Genomic DNA, 18,155 nt, shown 5'->3' with positions numbered 1-18,155 from the left:
AAAAGGACAGGAAAGGCTGCATGTGGGAAGCGGCACTCTGAAGAAAGGGAGGGACTTCAGAGATTGGGGTGGGGGAATGTCCAATAGCAGGCACATGGGACAGTTTGAATAAATACAGGAAGCCCCACAGCTTAAGAGGGAAGGGAAAGGGAATAGTGCCTACTATGTGCTAGGTACAATGTTAATTGCTTTTACGAATATTATCTCACCCCTCACCATAATCCTGTAAGGTAGGTACTATTTATCCCTGTTTTACTGTTGAGGAAACTGAGGTAAACAAATAGGTTAAGTGAGTCACATGTGTAGCAAGTGGCTGAGGCTAAATTTGAACTCAGGCCTTCTTAATTCTATGCCCAATTCCAAATAAGAGAGTATGACAAAAATGGGGGAGAGTAGTCCTGTCTGGCTGGAACATAGAAAATGTACAGAAATATGGAATAAGCCTAGTAGGGTAGGTTAGAGCTAGACTTGGGGGAGGGGGAAAGAGGGAGGTTGGACATTAAAAGCTAGGACTTTCCACTTTATTTGCTGGGCAGTAGTGGGGAGAGGGGGCCCTGAAGATTTTTCAGTAGAGGAGTGATGTGATTATAATGAGTCGTTAGGGGGAATGCCTTGGCAGCTTGGTAAGAGACATATTGGAGATGCAGTTAGGAAGCTATTGCAATCAGTCAGTCAATCAATAAACATTTATTAAGCATCAGACTCCAAACACTGGGGATTCAAAGAAGGGCAAAAGCCAGTTCTTGCTCTCGAGGAGCTCACAACTAATTGAAGATACCACCTCAAAAAAAGCTGAAAAGCAGGTGAGGGGAGGGAGGAGGAAGGGGTGGGTTCCCAGACAGGGCATGATGAAGTCCTGCAGCCAGCTGAGAAATGAGGAGGTAGTTGCCCTAGGCCCACTCCCTAAATTACAGAGGATGTGGAAGGAGCTGCCCAATGTCCACTCTCTGTCCTCACCAACCTGAGGGAAGGAGAGGCTCAAGGGGCTGTGGTGTGGAGGTGTGAGTTTCAGAGTTGATGTCATCTTTCAGGAAGATGAGTTTTTGGATGAAGAACACATCTGCAGATGCAGTGGTCTGAGAAAGAGGAGACCCAAAACAAGGTAGGATTGCAATGAAAATGGAGGAGAGGGGCTGAATGTAGAGATATCAGGTAAAGGTAAAAATAACAGGCCTTGGCAATTGTTGTGATGTGTGGAATGAGGGAAAGGAAGAGTCCGAGGAAACTCAAAGTTATTAGCCTGGGATACTGAGAATGCAGGTGTGTCCTTAATAGAAGTAGAGGAGTTAGGGAGGAAAGCCTGGGTATTTCTGTCTTCAGGAGTTGTGACCAAAAAAAAATCATTTGGGAGTTAAATTTATGGGATGAGCATTTCCACCATGAAGTTGGTTTTAGAGGTGATAAAATTCACATAACTGATTACAGCTGAGAGGTTCGTAGAGTTAATTTAATCTGAGCCCTTCATTTATAGGAATGAGAAAACAGACCCAGAAAAATGAAGTAACTTGACAAAAAGTCATAAAGGGAGTAAATAGCAAGATGTGGGATTTAAACCCAGACCTTAGGAATTCCAAGTTCAGGGCACTTTGTTGTTTGGATTTCCACAGTTAAGTAGCACCTTAATTACAAAAGGCTTTATGTTGATCTTCTCATTTGATCCTCACAAGAGACCTGTAAGATAGCTGGTTTGAAGGTTGTTACCGTATTACAGGTGAGGAGTAATTAATTGACAAGTTTAAAATCACAGTGGAGGAGCCAGAATTTGAAACTAGGTGTTCTGGCTCCAAACCCAGTGTGCTTTAACACTAAAGTTGCCTTCCTAAAAGAGTTTTGGGCTTTGTTTTTACAAACCTCTGAGCTAGTAAGACCTCAGAAATCATCTATTCAACCATTTTATTCTTTAGAGATGGGGAAGCTGAGGTCCAGGGAGGTGTAATGATTTTGCCCGGTGTTATACAGGAAATGAGAGTCTAACTGAATTTAAAGGGGCACTCTGACATCGGATCTAGGTTTCTTTCCACTATACTATGGTGGGAAATGACTACAAAATCTGTAACCAGTCATGTTGGAGGGGCAGCTGGGTAGTACAGTAGATAGAGCACTGGGCCTGGAGTCAGGAAGACCTGAGTTCAAATCTTCAGACACTTACTATGTGACCTTGGGCAAGTCATTTAACCCTAGTTCCCTGTTTTCTCATCTGCAAAATGAGCTGGAGAAAGAAATGGCAAACTACTCCAGGAGTCTGACTAAGTTACTGAATTGGAAAATGGGACGTGAACACTGACACATGGGACACCTTGTTTTAGAGAAGTTTAACTCTGAAGTTCCAGATACTAGACTTCTCTGAACGAATCTGAAGATATTCTCTTGCTGCATTTTCCTACTTTTAATGCACATTAAGCCTGCAGTCCTCTAGAATACCCACATTTTCCCCAGATGTACCACTGCCTAGCCTTCCTTCTTCCATCTTACTCTTGTGGAGTTGCTCTAATCCCGCTTCAGATACTCGAAGACAGCCATTATGTCCCTTCTAAATCTTGTCTTCTCTAAGTCAAACATTTGTAACTTCTTTAACTTCCTCATTGGTCATGATTTCATCATCATCTAGGCATTCTTCCTGTGGATGTTCTCCTGTTTATCAGTGAAGAGTCAGCTCAGGTGAAGAAATATCGGTACTTGCAAGAGGCCCCACAGGACATTTGGTTAGACTAAGATTATTTCTTCCCCTCTCTATTAATGACACCTACAACATTGTGCAGCCATCTGTGGTGGCCTCATGGCAACAGTTACTGATAATACTAAAGTAGTGAGTCTACAGCAGGTGTGGCAGCATTCTCATATTGAAAGTTCTTGCCTACTGCTTAATGGATAAAGGAAATTACCAAATGAACAGTTACTCAGATTATGTCACTGGTGGGTTTTTTGTTTTCGGCTTTTCAGCTAATTTTGGTTTATGCCAATAAAAAAATAAGAGGCATTATTACAGCAGGGCAAAATTTTGACATAATTGAATGGCACGAATGTGGTCATAGTAACTCTAAAATAGGACAAGATGTTGGAATGAACGCCTGCATCAATAGTACAGAATACTGCATAACACGAAGGTGCGATAAAAAAAAAAGGCCAAGTTGTATCAAGTTTTTGAGGTGTGCAAACAAGAAACAGAAGTGTCACAATGATAGAAATGGATAGAGCTTCTTTTAGCTGTACAGACTGAATGTTGCAAAAGTAATGATGATAACTAAGGTTTATAGCAGCTGCTATATGCTAGGAACTGTGCTAAGCACCTACCAAGTATTACTTCAGCAAAGCCAAGATGGTGGGTTAGGGGCAGCCACTCAGCTGAATTCTCCCAACATTCCCCTCCAAAAAACTTTAAAATAATGCCTTAAATCAAATATTGGGGTGGCAGAGCCAACAGAAAAGTCATGGTGAGATATTTTCTGGCCTAAGAAAATTTAAGAGGTAGGCACGAGAAGTCTGTAACACCGAAGTGGAGATCTGATGGAGGTCTTTCTAGCAGCCACACACATGGTGGTAACAACAGCAGCCACAGCAGCTTCAGGAGCTCTCAGCCCAGAGATGGTGAGGGAGTGGGACAACTGCTCATAGATTACAAGGGATCCTTTGCTGGCACTGGGTACAGCTGGTATGGACTGGCAACTCTATTGCCCATATTCAGTTTTGGGTCACAATTCCAGGTGGAGAGGAGCGCCGGTGCTCAGTCACAAGTTAGCAGGGCTTCTAGTCACAGAAGCAAAGTAGAAAGAAACACTAACAAGTGCAGCTGCAGAGGACCAGGAGCCCTTCCTTGGTAAAGAGCAGAATGCAGACAAGGAGAGCAATGACCATACCTCTCCCAGGATCGAACCATCTTGGAAACACCAAAAGCTTTTGCAGACACTCAGAACTTGCTCTGAAAACATGAGCGCAAAAAAGCCTTAAGCTTGCAATAGTCTCTGCCCATTCCCAGGTGAACAGAGTCCAACTTTAAAATAAAGTTCAAAGTCAAGAAATAGGCTGGAAAATAAGCAAACAATTTTAGAAAAGGGAATTTAACTATAAAAAGCAGAGAATGGTGGCAGAGAAGACCGAGACACAAACTCAGAAAACTTCAATCTGAAAACAGCTACCAAAAAAGCCTCAAAGAAAAATAATTGGACCTAAGTCCAACAAGAATTCCTACAAGAGTTAAAAAAAAGAGATGAGTGGTAGAGGAAAAATTGGGAAAAGAAACGAGTGAAAAAAATAAGAAAATTATGAAAAAAGAATTAGCAGCTTGGTATAAAGGGCACAAAAATACTTAAGAAAATAACTTTATTTTTTAAATTTTTTTTTAATTTTTAGTTTACAACACTCAGTTCTACATAATTTTGAGTTCCAGATTTTCTTCCCCCCCCCCACTCCTTCCCCAAGACAGCATGGAATCTGATATATCTTCTACACATAACTTCGCACTGAACTTATTTACACACTAGTCAAATTGTGAAGAAGTATGACCAATGGAATGAATCATGACAAAGAAGAAACAGAACCAACCCCCCCCCCCAAAAAAAACCAAAAACAAAGAGAAAAAAAGGGGAAAAAAAAGACGGGCATAAAGTGTGCCTCAATCTGCATTCATACTTCATAGTTCTTTCTCTGGATGTAAATAGCATTCTCCATCGTGAGTTCTTTGGAGTTGTCTTTGCACATTGTGTTGCTGAGAAGAGCAAAGTCTGTCAGGGTTAGTCCTCACAGAATCCATATATCTGTGGTTGTGTATAATGTTCTCCTGGTTCTGCTCCGCTCACTCAGCATTATATCGTGTAGGTTTTTCCAGGTTGTTAAGCCATTTCTTATAGCACAATAGTATTCCATTACCTTCATATACCACAACTTGTTCAGCCATTCCCCAGTTGATGGGCATCCCCTTGATTTCCAATTCTTAGCTACTACAAAAAAGAGCCACTGTAAATATTTTTGTACATATGGGTCCTTTTCCCACTTGTGTGATCTCTTTGGGATACAACCCTAGAAGTGATATTGTTGGGTCAAAGGGTATGAACAGAAAATAACACTTTAAAAAACAGAATTGGCCTAATGGTGGAAGAGGCATAAAAATTCACTGATGAAAAGAATAAGAAACAGAATAGATCGTATGAAAAAAAGATACAAAAATTCACTGAAGAGAAGAACCTCTTAAAAAGCAGAATTGGCCAAATGGCACAAAATCTCACTAAAGAAAATAATTCCTGGGGGCAGCTAGGTGGCGCAGTGAGTAGAGCACTGGCCCTGGAATCAGGAGGACCTGAGTTCAAATCTGACCTCAGACACTTGACACATGTACTATCTGTGTGACCTTGGTCAAGTCACTTAACCCCAATTGCCCTGCCAAAAAGCAAAAAAAAAAAAAATTCCTTAAACAGAAATTAATGACTCCATGAGACACCAAGAAACAATAAAACAATAAAAGAGATAATCAGGGAAACTACACTTTGCTAAATAGTACCATAGGTAATGAAGTAATATCGAAAAATTTTTAAAGCAAGTTTCTCTGGTAAAGATTTAATTTCTCAAATACATACTGAGTATAGAACTGAGTCAATTCATAAGTAGAGCCATTCCCCAATCGGTAAATCGTCAAAGGATACGAACAGACAGTTTTCAGAGGAAGAAGTCAAAGCTATCCATAGTCATATGAAAAATGCTCTAAATCACTACCTGTTAAAGAAATGCAAGTTAAAACAACTCTGAGGTACCACCTCACGTATCAGAAATGACAAATGCTAGAAGGGATGAGGGAAAAATAGGTACACTAATGAACTGTTGGTGAATTGTGAACTGGGCCAACCATTCTGGAAAACAATTTGGAACTGTGCTCAAAGGACTTTAAAACTGTGCATACCCCTTAATCCTGTATAGAAATCCTACTACAAGGTCTGCAACCCAAAGAGATTTTTTTTTAAAAAGGAAAAGGACCTATATCTCCACAAGTATTTATAGCAGCTTTCTGTGGTGGCAAAGAATTGGAAATCAAGGGTATTAAACCAATTGGGGAAATGGCTGAACAAGTTGCAGCATATGATTGTGATGGAATAACTTGTGGCATAAGAAACAACAAGGGGTGGTGGTAGGGCTTCAGAAAAAAAAAAAACATAGCAGGACCTACACAAATGCAAAGTGAAGTGAAAAAAATCAGGAGGTCATTGTGTACAGTAATAGCAATGTTGTAATAACAATCAACTTGGCTACCCTGATCAACACAATGATCCAAGATGATTTCCAAAGGACTCATGATAAAAAAAAATACTATCCACTTCCAGAGAGAATTGATGAACTCTGAACGCAAATGGATGTGTCGTTTTCTCACTTTCTTTCTCTTGCTTTTTTGGAAATATGGCTAATACGGAAATATATTTTGCACGATTTTACATATATAATGGATATCGTCTTGTCTTCTCAGTAGGTGGAGGCAGGAGTGCGAGGGAGAGAATTTAGAACTCAAAATTTCAAAAAAATGTTAAAAAAAAATCGGAAACCAAAACGCACCACCAAGTATTACCTCATTTTTATCTTCACAACCCTGGGAGGTAGGTAATATTCTCATTCTCGATTTACATTTGAGGAAACAGAGACAGAGGTTAAGCGACTTGCCCAGGATCACATGGTCAATGCTTGAGACTGAATTTAAACATGAGTCTTCTTGATTTCAGGCCCAGTGTTCTATGCACTGTATCATCTAGCTGTTTCTAATAAAATTTTTAAAAATGTGATTTTCTGAGCAGAGCAGCCATTCAGACAAAAACTTTAAATTTAAGATAGTGAAAAAAAATGGAAAGGAAGTGAATAACGAAGAAACTTAGTGTTAGGTGGTTTGATAGCTTTAAAAATTGAGCTTAATTGCATAATGTTAAATGCAGATGAGGATGCAGCAGCTAAATATTCTGGTGCTTTGAAGGAAATAAAGAAGGTAAATATACTGATCATCAATTTTTCAATAGTGGATAAAACAGGCTTATTCTAGAAAAGGATGCCTTCTAGAACGTATATTCCTAAGGAAAACAAAACACCTCACCCTATATTTAAAGTGTCTAAAGATCACATAACACTTTTATTGGGAGGTTTTGCAGAAGGTGATTTTAAATTAAAACCAATGCTTATTTATTGGTCTCAAAATCCTCATGTTCTGAGAGGATGCATCCATCAATTGCTTCTAGTTCTTTGGTAGTCAAATAAGAGAGCATCAGTGACTAAAGCTGTTTTCAAAGACTGGTTTTCAAGTTATTTTAGTCCAGTTGCTGAAAAATATTGCACAGACAACAATATTAAGTTTAAAGCATTACTGATTTTAGATACTGTGACAGGTCATGCAACTATACTTGGTTCATTGTGAGAATGTGAGCAGGCAAATTTAATGAAATGTATATAAAGCTCTCTTATGTTTGAAGATTTAAAGGCTATGCTACGAAAATATCTTAAGTGAAAATAATGACATTTTTCTCACATTGTCAGTGTAGGCTTATTTTTAGGTACAATATTCAGTAACTTTTAAATTTTGCTATTACTTTGTAATAGCTTAAACTAGAAATAGATTTCTTATCTTCTGCTGTTATGTTACCTTAATGATAAACTTTTTCAAAATTTTTTTCTTTGTTTATTTTTGTGGAGCTGTAAGCAATTTCCATGTTTCAATATGATCATAAGTTTGAATACTAAGAATCTGAATAATACTACTTAGCATGATTCAATATTTGTACTAATTAGGACTTAGCTATATTGAGTTCAGTTCCAGACTCCACATTATTGGAAAGATATTGCTAAGTATCTATTTTATGATAATGTTTTGTATTAAAATTTTGTGCACATGTCATCTACCTTACTAACTTCTAAGCAACTTGAGATCACAGTTTGTACCTTCCATATCTTTCCATCCTCTGCAGTGCATGATAAATGTTTGCTGAGTGAAAGAATGGAGTTTATAGTTAAAGGGTACCTTTTGATAAAAAAGGCAAATGTATATCCTGCCTCTCTGAGGACAAGCTGCTAAGCTACCATCACAATATTTTTTGTAATACTGTATGAAATCTGCCTCAAAAGGTCCTACCTACCTTAATGAAAATGCCAGTTAATGTTAAATCAAATATATTATGCTTTTCCATTTTATGGTACATAATTTAAAGTAGACAATGAGTGGAGTCTAATTTAAAATAGAAATCTCTGAAATAGGAAGAAAAACACAGCACAAAGAAAAGGGCAGGCACAATTTTTATTATTTAAAAACACAAATGATTAACTATAAAAGGAAACACTTGATATAATTGTTTCTTTTCAGTGATTTGGAACAAGTGGATACACACTACATCTACGATACATGTAAAATGAAATTTTTGAAACATAATAGGCTATCATTTCCAGCTCTCTCTCAGTGGAGATTTGAAGGGGTGGGAGTGGGAGAAGCTTCCTAAACTATTCTTATAGCAGAGGGTGTGATATATAGATTGCCCTAGATTGAATCTACTTCCAATTGTTTTCCCAAGTGTTATAAAGCTCTCCCCTTCCTATTTGAAGTGTTTATTTTTGAATAGAGCTCTGAGGAAATGCCTAGTCTTTAGGCACATGTTCCATAGGAATATCAACCAGCAAGCCTCTGGGTATATGTTCTGACTGCGAAGTGATGACAAAATACAGTGCCTTACGGAGGCAGAAAATGTTCACATTAATACTTCTTCCATTATGAAACAACATAGATGATACAATGTCACTGCCATAGGAAACTGGCCTGCTGTTAATCTGGAGCTAAGAAAACCCTAACTTTTCTTGAAAACATGAAACAAAGTGAAGTGTGAACATTCTTTCTTGAGAGGAGGGTTAAGAGACATTGATCAAGGCAGAGTTATGAGTATTGCTACCAATTGATGAATGTGGATTTCATTTTATCTGAGGATGACTGGTGGTGTAGGCAGGCAGCCATTCATAGTACCACTGCTGACCTGCAGCAATAAATAGCTTCAAAACAGACTGCTAAGTATGCTAACTAACAAGGCAATACTTTTCCCATAAAACTGTATTGTTTGAGAGTGCTTTTTTCATATGCAAACAGCCAGAATGAGTTTACTTTCCAATGGGGAAACAGTACGGTAATCATTCCAGCAGCAGTCTTACAAACACCAACTGGCAAGAAGCACACACAAAAGAACTCCGAATGACATCAAACACTCAAACATCAGTAGGAGTAATTACGTGATTAGGGCAAAGGAGAGTCTGACCACAGTTGTGAGGTCTGCAAACAATTGCTCTAACTAGAGTGGAATGTATTTATCTTTCTTTGACAATGGGATTAATCTCCCTTTGGAATAAAACTGGATCTTTCTGTGAACTTGGTGGGTTTTTACCTATTATTCCCCCTTCCTTTAAATTATCTTATTAACCTTTTCTAATCATTATCCATCTATCTCCCCTCCCACTTCCCCCGCACAATGTGCCCCTCAAATCCAAGCCAACGAGATGATTAGAGAGATGCATAAATTTACCTATTTCCCAAGTCAGGACTTTCTGGGATACAACAAACTCTCCAGTCCTGTGACTTAAAGCAAAATGCTTCATTTTGAGTAAGCCTTCTTGGATTCTCATTCTCCAGCAACAAGACTCTTAAAGAAATAACTGTTCTGGTTACTCATTGAAAGAACAGTGTGAAATTCTGACTTCCCCAGTTTGCTCTAGACTACATGGGAAGACTCTAGTGTCTGATAAAAAAAAGATTAGAAAATAACCCATTTTTTCCCTTACCTTTACCTCACATTTCTCAAAACTGGTTTACAACTGTTTTTAAATATCATACTTAGCTTTATGGTATAAACCAAAGGCAACTTTAGAAGTACTAAAACTAAATTTTAAAAAATCACTGTATTCCCTAAGCAAAACTGCAGATAAGATTAAATTGAATATGGATCCTAGGTCAGGGGGAAAAATGAGACTCAAGTGTTGTTTGCGTTTAGGTGAACAAGATACATGGGTATTTGCAGGCAGTAAACAAAGAAATGTAAGGCAAAGGAAGCTACTGATTTGCTTTGTCTTAAATTTCTCTATAGAGCTAGAGATAGAAAAAAAATTGGACCAATTCTTGTTGTTCTATAAATGTCAAACCTAAGAGGAAATCATGTGTTCTTCTCCAAGAACCACACTGACAAGGTGGTAGCAGGACCTTCACTTGCGGGGCTGTTGGATGTGCTGTGTCGTCTTGTGAGAAGGATGCTTTTCTATAGAGGGGTGTGGTTTTTGGTGAGCCACCTGAGCTGCAGCAGGAGGGAAATCTTTGTCACCCTGTGGTCAAACACAAAAGTATAACATTAACAACGTGGTGAATGGAGTCATTTAAACTTGGGACTTGAAGAGAAACTACTTGTGTTTTAGAATCATCAAAAACTTGAACACTGAAGAAATATTCCAGAGAGAGAGAGGTCCTACCCTGCTTACTGATCTTAATGGGTAACAGGTCCTGCCAGTTAGAAAAAAAAAGACATTGAGAACCAAAGATCCTCGGGTCCAGCAGACACGAAGGACAGGGCAAATATTCCAGGGAACTGCAGAAGCCAGGTTGTTTGCATTTCTGCAAGTAACAACACTGTATGTACAGGATGCAGGTCCCTGCTAGAGGAGGAGTAAAACTGATTTTCTACTCTAACTTATCAGGGCGATTAGTGTGGATGTCAAGTCTAAAAAGACCTACACAGTCCTACACCTTCTTCTCTTTCCAAGCTCACTTAGTGATCTTATCCTGTCTCCCATGGTTTAATGACCCCCTTCAGGGAGATGACTTCCACACCTACAGTTCTACCTCCAATCTGTCCCCTGAGCTCCAGCCTTACATCTTCAATAGCATCTTTTCTCTATATTGATGTTTCACTGGCACCTCAAACATGTCCTACAGTAGACTCTGCCTTACTGCTCAGACCTGCCCTTCCTTTTAATGCCCCCTTTGCTACTAATGACGTCAGCATTAAGCCATCTTCACCAGCTCCCTCTATTTCTCATTACCTGCAACTGCTAAGATGCTACATCAGATTGATTCTAACCAAGTGGTATCTCTAGTCTCCATCTCCTTCCTCTCCCACTCCTCCCACCCCCGTATTGTTCCCTCTTATATCTAACTAGATTACTAGCTGTTCCCTGATCCTTTCCTATACTCTCCCACCTTACACAGGGACTCTCATGCCTGGAATATACTTGTCTCATTGCGGCTTCTGAAATCCATTTTTGATTCTGTGGTTTTTCTTTGTAAGCTTAGTCTCTTCCCTGAAGCCTTCCCTGGATTCTCTCTAGCTAAATCTATTCCTTCTCTTCTTAAATTTTCCTAGAATACTTTGCCCCACTTTGTCCCTTGTCTTATACTTTGTGTTATATTTATGTGTTTCTATATGGCATTGTAGATTGTACGTTTCTTGAGAGCAGGCTGCATGTCATTTTTTATGCTGTTATTCCCAAGGGCTAGCACAGTACTTTGAATCTAGTAGGTGCTTAATAAGTGTTTGTTTAATTAAAGGTAGTTGGGACCTGTGAGGTCAGTCTGAAGAGAACTGTAAGGGAATGAGGGAAATTAAAACCATGTTGCATCAAATATAGTTAATATACCAAAGAATGAACTGTAATTCAACCTTTCTTCTTTCATCATATCCTCTGAAAGTGTGTTTGGCGGATGTGATAGGCCTAAGAGTTCCACCCAGGGCTGGGCTCCGTTAATCTTGTTGCTGAATTATGCATATAAGAGTTTATTAAAAACATAAATAATCAGGCAATCACAACTGGTGAAGTAATTAATGAAATCAAGTAAAAAGGCCTTTAGTTTCTTTGGAATGTTTATAGGGAGATACAAATAAGCTCTTACCCTTGCAATAACACCAGAGATGTACACAGTTGGTTTAGGTGGGCTGGAAAAAGAAAGAGGAAAAGTAATTTAACATTATAAGGGGAATCAAGAGTCTGGTCTTAAGTGAATACAATAAACAATGGACAAATAAGAAACTTGTTGTTTGGGAGAAACTGGTAGAGTGAGAAAGTCAGGCAAAGTAGGAGCCTGATCAGAGTTATTTAGCTATGATAATTTAGCTATTTTAGGCTCAAAACAGTTGTGGAGTATCTCTTCATCCGAAAATAGCTTAGGCAAAAAAGAATGTGGAAAATAAATTGTAGCAACAGCAGGTGACTTGCCTAAGAGCATTCTCTCTCTCTTCCTTCCTTCCTTCCTTCCTTTCATTTCTGTTAAATCCTCAAATTGCATCTAAGAACACGAACAGTACTTTTAAACTTAATGCATTTTTTGTATGGGTTGCATGAGATTACAGAATGGGTGTTTTCCCTCCCAACAGCACTGCAACTATATGAACTGGCCATATCCACATAGTTTAGTCTTTTACTTAGTTACCTAAGCCCCCCAAAATTTCAGGAGTTTTTATTTCCTGAAACCAACATGGACTGACATTAATGAAGAACTACAACTTAACTAGAAATAGCTTTATCTATGAGAAAAGTGGAAGGGTCAGATCCTGTGCAGTTCCCTTTTCCCCAAAATTTGAAATTCCCACCTTACCTCACCTTTGAGGCAAAGGCAATGAAAGCTATAACTTACATATTATATGCAGCTATTATTATCAATATGTTAGTGCAAATGAGTTTATGACTGGATCAGTTATTTACAAGCTGAGAGAATAAGACACAAGGCAAAGGAAGTTTTAAGGTAAGGTGCATAGTGGAAGGAATGACAGCTATAGAATCGGAGGACCTGTGTTCAAGTCTAGCTCTGTCACTTACTATGTGGCCTTTGGCAAGCCTCATTTTACCTTTCAGAGCCTCGGTTTCCTGTTAAATATAGGAGTTGGATTAGATGATTCTCAAGGTCCCTTCTAACTTTAACTATATTCCTAAGAACGGTCCACCTGCCATCTAGGGGCTAGCCCGGGGGTACTGGAGAGTGAAGAGAGTGAGAGTAGGTACTGACAATGAGGAAGACGAGAGAAAGGAGAGTGAAAATGTGCTGAACACTTGGTTCAACTCACTGTTTAAGAACCAGGATGACCAAAAATCACTGTTTAGGGTCAGTCTGGCTCTGAAATCACAAGAAAATCACTTAACATCTCTGCCTTTTAACCCACATGCTCTTCCTATCTCAAGATTATCATGACAATCAAGAAAAATAAATGGTGAGAAACCAAAACCTATAAGAATTAAAGTAGTATAATTACTATCATTTTAGTAGTAGAGAAATCCAATATCTCCAAACTCACAGTCTGCTCCAATGCCCTGCTTTATAGACAAATAAGTATGATACAAGGAATATAAGGAGCTCCAGATGAAGTGTTCCATATATTTAGTTGACTTTGCCTCTTTTTAGGAAAAAAAACGATTTGTCTCAAAACAATAGTTGTGGCTTCCTTTTGCTCATAGCAACTTAGTGTTGAAAAAAAAAATGCCAGTTGTTTACAACTTAAAGAGTTTAGCAAAAACACAAAAAATTCCCCCAAGTCATTTCTGTATCACAATGGGATTAGAAAATGAAGTCTGAATAAAGCATCTCAGCCAAAAAAAAACAAACAAAAAACATAAAACGCCCCAAACAAACCTCCTTAATTATTTAGTTAAGATGAGCTTCAGCGCTTTTGCTTTTGTTGGCCTCTTTTTGTGTTAGCTGGATTGCTATTTCTTTTCTTTCCTTTTTTCTGTACAATTTAGCTGCTGGATTAATAGCCAGCAAAAGAAGTGTGAATTCGATTTGTTTCAGTAGCCCCATCTGGCCCTCTCTTATCTTTATATAGAGCATATACATGATATGATTAAGTTATATAAGCTGTCAGCAAGTTAAGATTAGTCCTGAATTCGCAGCCTACCAATATAGTTAACTCATGGCTAAATACTTCTGGATCAAAAACCTAAGCACTGAAACCTGGATCATTTAACTATATAAATTATTTTTGAGGGAGCAGGAATATGGTATCTTATGAGGCTTTAAAAAATTCTTGTACTCTTTCACTTAGTTTAAAACAATCCATTATTGGACTAGAGGAAAGATGAATGGGTCCTTAAATCACCAATTCCTACTCATTCTTGAAATGTCTACTCTATGAATCTGTCAAGTCTCCGCTTACGTTCCAACTTCTACAGGAACCTTTTCTAAATTTCCTTAGTTGTTTGGACTCCCTTCCTCCTTAAATATTCTTAGTGCATTCTGCCTGATTGTCCTCTTATAAGGAAGGGTGGGAGAAGACAAGTACTTTATATTCATCTGTACAAATATTGCATTTCCCACTAAAATGTGATATCCTTGGGCAGGGGAAGTTTCATTTTTGTTTTCAAATCCCCAGCTTCTAATACAGTGTGCCCAGCTAGGTGGTCTAGTGGATACAGCAGCTCTGCCTGAGTCAGGAAGAGTCACGTTCAAATCCTGTCTCAGACACTCATTAGCTATGTGAACCTGGGCAAGTCACTTAACCTGCTTGCCTTAATCCACTGGAGAAGGAAATGGCAAACCACTTCAGTATCTTTGCCAAGAAAACCCAAATAGGGTCACAAAGCGTCTGATACAACTGGAAAGACTTTAACGACGATGATGACAATGACCTGACTAAAATAATAAAATAAAACGAGTCTATTATGAACAAACAATAGACACCCCAAATCAGCAACATGTCTGACAATCTAATGGCTCAGATAAACCCTGTTTGCTACAATGCTTTTACTTCAATTTTAACTATGGCTATGATGAAAATATGACCTACTGTTTGATCACAGAGAGTATCACAGGCTCAGAGCTGGAAGGAGCTGTAGACACACTCCAACTGATGGGGTATAGGCTCTGGAAACCCTCTGGAACTCTTCTTGAATCTTCCCACTTGATCTGGCCTGAGGCCATAAGCCTTCCATTATCCCTGAGCCCAAATCTTTGTTACCCTTAACCTAGCTGAACCCTCCATGGTCTTACCTCCAGGAACCCTCAGCTACTTCCCACCCTTAATCCTATTCTCTTGGTTCCTGGAGTCTGACCTCTAGTCCCCCCAGTTCCATCAAGATTCTCCTTACACTCCTCCTCAAGACCTTCCCTAAATCCCTCCTCTAGTCACCCCAGACTACTTGGTCACCCCTAGATCACTCCCACAGTCTTTCTGTATATAAGATCCATCTTGTCTCCATAAAGGTGCTCAGATTGTTCTGGCCTGCTTGTCAATACAAACATCACAAAGGCTCAGATTCCCTAAGAGTCTAGCCAATGCTGAGATTTCTTAAGTCTACCGGATATGGTGAATCTTTAATAAACTTTGTTTTTCTTTGGCTGAAAGAAGACTTTGGTTGAATTCATTCGGGCAGGATCTGGTGTGTTGGTATTTAGGGGTCCTGAGGACCTCTAAACTTCAACACAACTACCTCTTTTTTTTTTTTTTGCAGGGGGGAAGGCAGGGCAATTGGGGTTAAGTGACTTGCCCAAGGTCACACAGCTAGTAAGTGTGTCAAGTATCTGAGGCCACATTTGAACTCAGTTCCTCCTGACTCCAGGGCCAGTGCTCTACTCACTTCGAACTACCTTATTTTGTAGATGAGAAGCTGAAGCCCAGTGAAGACAAACTGTGAATCCAAGGTCACATGAGTTAGTACTAAAGCCAGTAGCAGAGCTGGGATTTGAAAACTCTCACAGTATTAAGAGAAAGGTCTTTAAATGGGTATGAAAGTTCTATTATGTTGTATTTTAGTTGCAGTTGTTTAAGCAGATGTGAATTACAGAATCCTCTCTTAAGCATAGAAATAGTTACCATAATAAGAAAACACAACAATGACAATACTATGAAAATAACCTTGGTTTGTTAGAAAGTGCCATTTGGGGTGGGGGAAGAAGATATAAACATGCTGTTTGACTCCCAAGATAAGCTTAGAAAATTAAGTTTATTTATTTTTTCCTTTGGGAGGTGGGAGTGGGAGCAAGTTCTTTGAGCTCTTTAGCTGTGACTTCACTGAGAGCTCTGGCAGATATAGCTATTACTACACAGTTTGGGGACTTAATTGATTATCCCAGAAATCATGCTATCAGGGCTACCTATCACAAAAAATTCCGCCAAATCAACAAATGGTCTGAACTTCACCAGTGACCTTTAAGGCTGCATAAACAAAATGAATTCCCAGATCTACTACTACTACCACCACCACCACCACCACCACCACCACCACCACCACCACCACCACTTAGTACTACTCCTATTAGTGGAGAAAGTTACTAGTACTATTAAATATCATTTATATAGTGCTTTAAGCATTTTACACATGTTATTTCATTGGACCCTCACACCCATGGGAGGTAGGTGTTTTTTACATTTGAGGAAATTGAGGCAAAGAAATGTTAAGTAACTTGTCCCGCAACAGGGAGTGCTGGAGACGGGATTCTCAAACTACAGTCTTCCTGATTCCAAGTCTAGCACTCTGTTCTGAGCCACCACCTAGTTGCCTTACAATGCAATAACATTAATCTCAGTCTCATTTTCCTAATTTAGAGGTAGTACTCATTTGTGTGACCTGTCAGACTGAAAAGAGTCTAAGGTCCTGAGTTCAAATCCAGACTTTGCTACTTACTCTCTGTGTGACCTTGGGTAAGTTAATTTCTGGTCCTTAGTTTCTCAAGCCATAACATAATGAGGTTGACCTAGATAACCTATAAGTTTTTTTTTTTTTTGAGATTTAAATCTGTAATCTTATGATCCATTAACAGGTTGAGTATCGTATCTCCAAAACAGGAGAAACATAACTTTGCTAATAATAAGTGATATTATATAGTACTTTAGAGTTTATAAAATACTTTATGTACATTATGCCATTTGATCTTAACAGCCATTCTGTGAAGTATTTTATCCTAAGGCTTAGAAAATGAGGTGACCACATTGCCTATGACCACAGAAATAGTAATTGTTAAAAGGCAGTATGTCAGGTGTCTCAAGGCTTCAAGTCCAGAATTCTCTTCACTATACTGTGCTGATGATAGGAGGAAGCTACATGGCTCAGTAGATAGAACACTGGACCTGGAGTAAAGGAAGACCTGAGTTAAAATCCAGCTTCAGACACTAACTAGCTGTGTGACCCTGTCACTTAACCTGTTTGCCTTACTCCACTGGAGAAGGAAATGGCAAACTACTCCAGTATCTTTGCCAAGAAAACCCCATGCATGGTTTGGTCTTTGGGATCACAAAGAATCGGACACAGTGTGAACAACATGCTGATGATAGGTGCCTCCGACGGGTTTATGTATTTAATGTTTCTCAATCATGGTGTGTGTTATATCATCAATTTTAAAAAATAGCTCAAAATTACCACATAAAAACCCCATAATAAAAAAAAACTCACAAAATCATTTATAGGCAGTACATTTTGAATTAGAATTCCTGTTTTTTTTCAAAAAGCATCTATATGATGAAATGCATTTTGCACTGGCTTAAGTGCAAAATGAAACTGTGAAGCATCTTATGGTGAGCTATTATATACAACACTGTTCCCAACTGTAAAACATATGTAGATAGCAAATAATTATATAGTTTTGACTAAATAAGTTATAGTATTGTTAGAATATAAATCACCTGAAAAGATAAGATTTTAAAATAATTTAAAATGATTAAAATCATATTTGGTACCATTAATAATAAGCATTTAAAAATCACTAAAATATTTAATAGGAGCTAACATTTACCTATTACTTTAAGATATACAAGGTGCTTTACATGCAATAGTCTCCCCCTACTCCCCTTGGGTTGTGCAATGAGAATTCAAGGTGAAGTATATAAATTATAAATATTATTTCAACAAATACTGATTGCTTATAGAAAATTCTGCATCTGGATTTGGTCATATCTCCCAATAAAGATGTTATACTAAAATTTTTTTAGTTGATATCTAACTTAGAAATAGTATCATATGGAATATAAATGCATTTTAAGAAAACTTTAATGGAAATATAGTAGGCTCTATCTTGATGAGATGGCTAAATGTTTTTCTGAACTTAGTGAGTGCTTCCCAGCTCAAACCTACAGGAAAGATAGTTATGTCCCTATATTAACTTTCCAATAAGGGAGTGCAATATCTGAGTTGCCCACCAGGTGATACTCTACTTGAGCCACCAAAACTGGGGCCTCATCTCCTTCTGGTACATGAGTGGG

The 18,155-nt window shown here is 38.4% G+C and overlaps 1 protein-coding gene across 1 annotated transcript in view; it reads right to left on the bottom strand.

The window, feature by feature from the left end:
- Window positions 1-8,228: 8,228 nt before the first annotated feature.
- Window positions 8,229-18,155, bottom strand: part of LOC118833838 (death associated protein) — a 71,520-nt gene continuing 61,593 nt past the window's right edge. The window contains exons 3-4 of the mRNA XM_036741250.1: window positions 11,864-11,906; window positions 8,229-10,302 (exon numbers count right to left, since the gene is read on the bottom strand). Of these exons, the coding sequence (XP_036597145.1) occupies window positions 10,186-10,302; window positions 11,864-11,906 (160 nt within the window). The 3' untranslated portion in view covers window positions 8,229-10,185. The remainder of the gene's footprint in view (window positions 10,303-11,863; window positions 11,907-18,155) is intronic.

The sequence above is a fragment of the Trichosurus vulpecula genome, chromosome 1, assembly GCF_011100635.1.
Source record: "Trichosurus vulpecula isolate mTriVul1 chromosome 1, mTriVul1.pri, whole genome shotgun sequence".
Classification (NCBI taxonomy): Eukaryota; Metazoa; Chordata; class Mammalia; order Diprotodontia; family Phalangeridae; genus Trichosurus; species Trichosurus vulpecula.
Note: the sequence above shows the minus strand (reverse complement) of the source record. Positions and strands in the feature narration are given on the sequence as shown.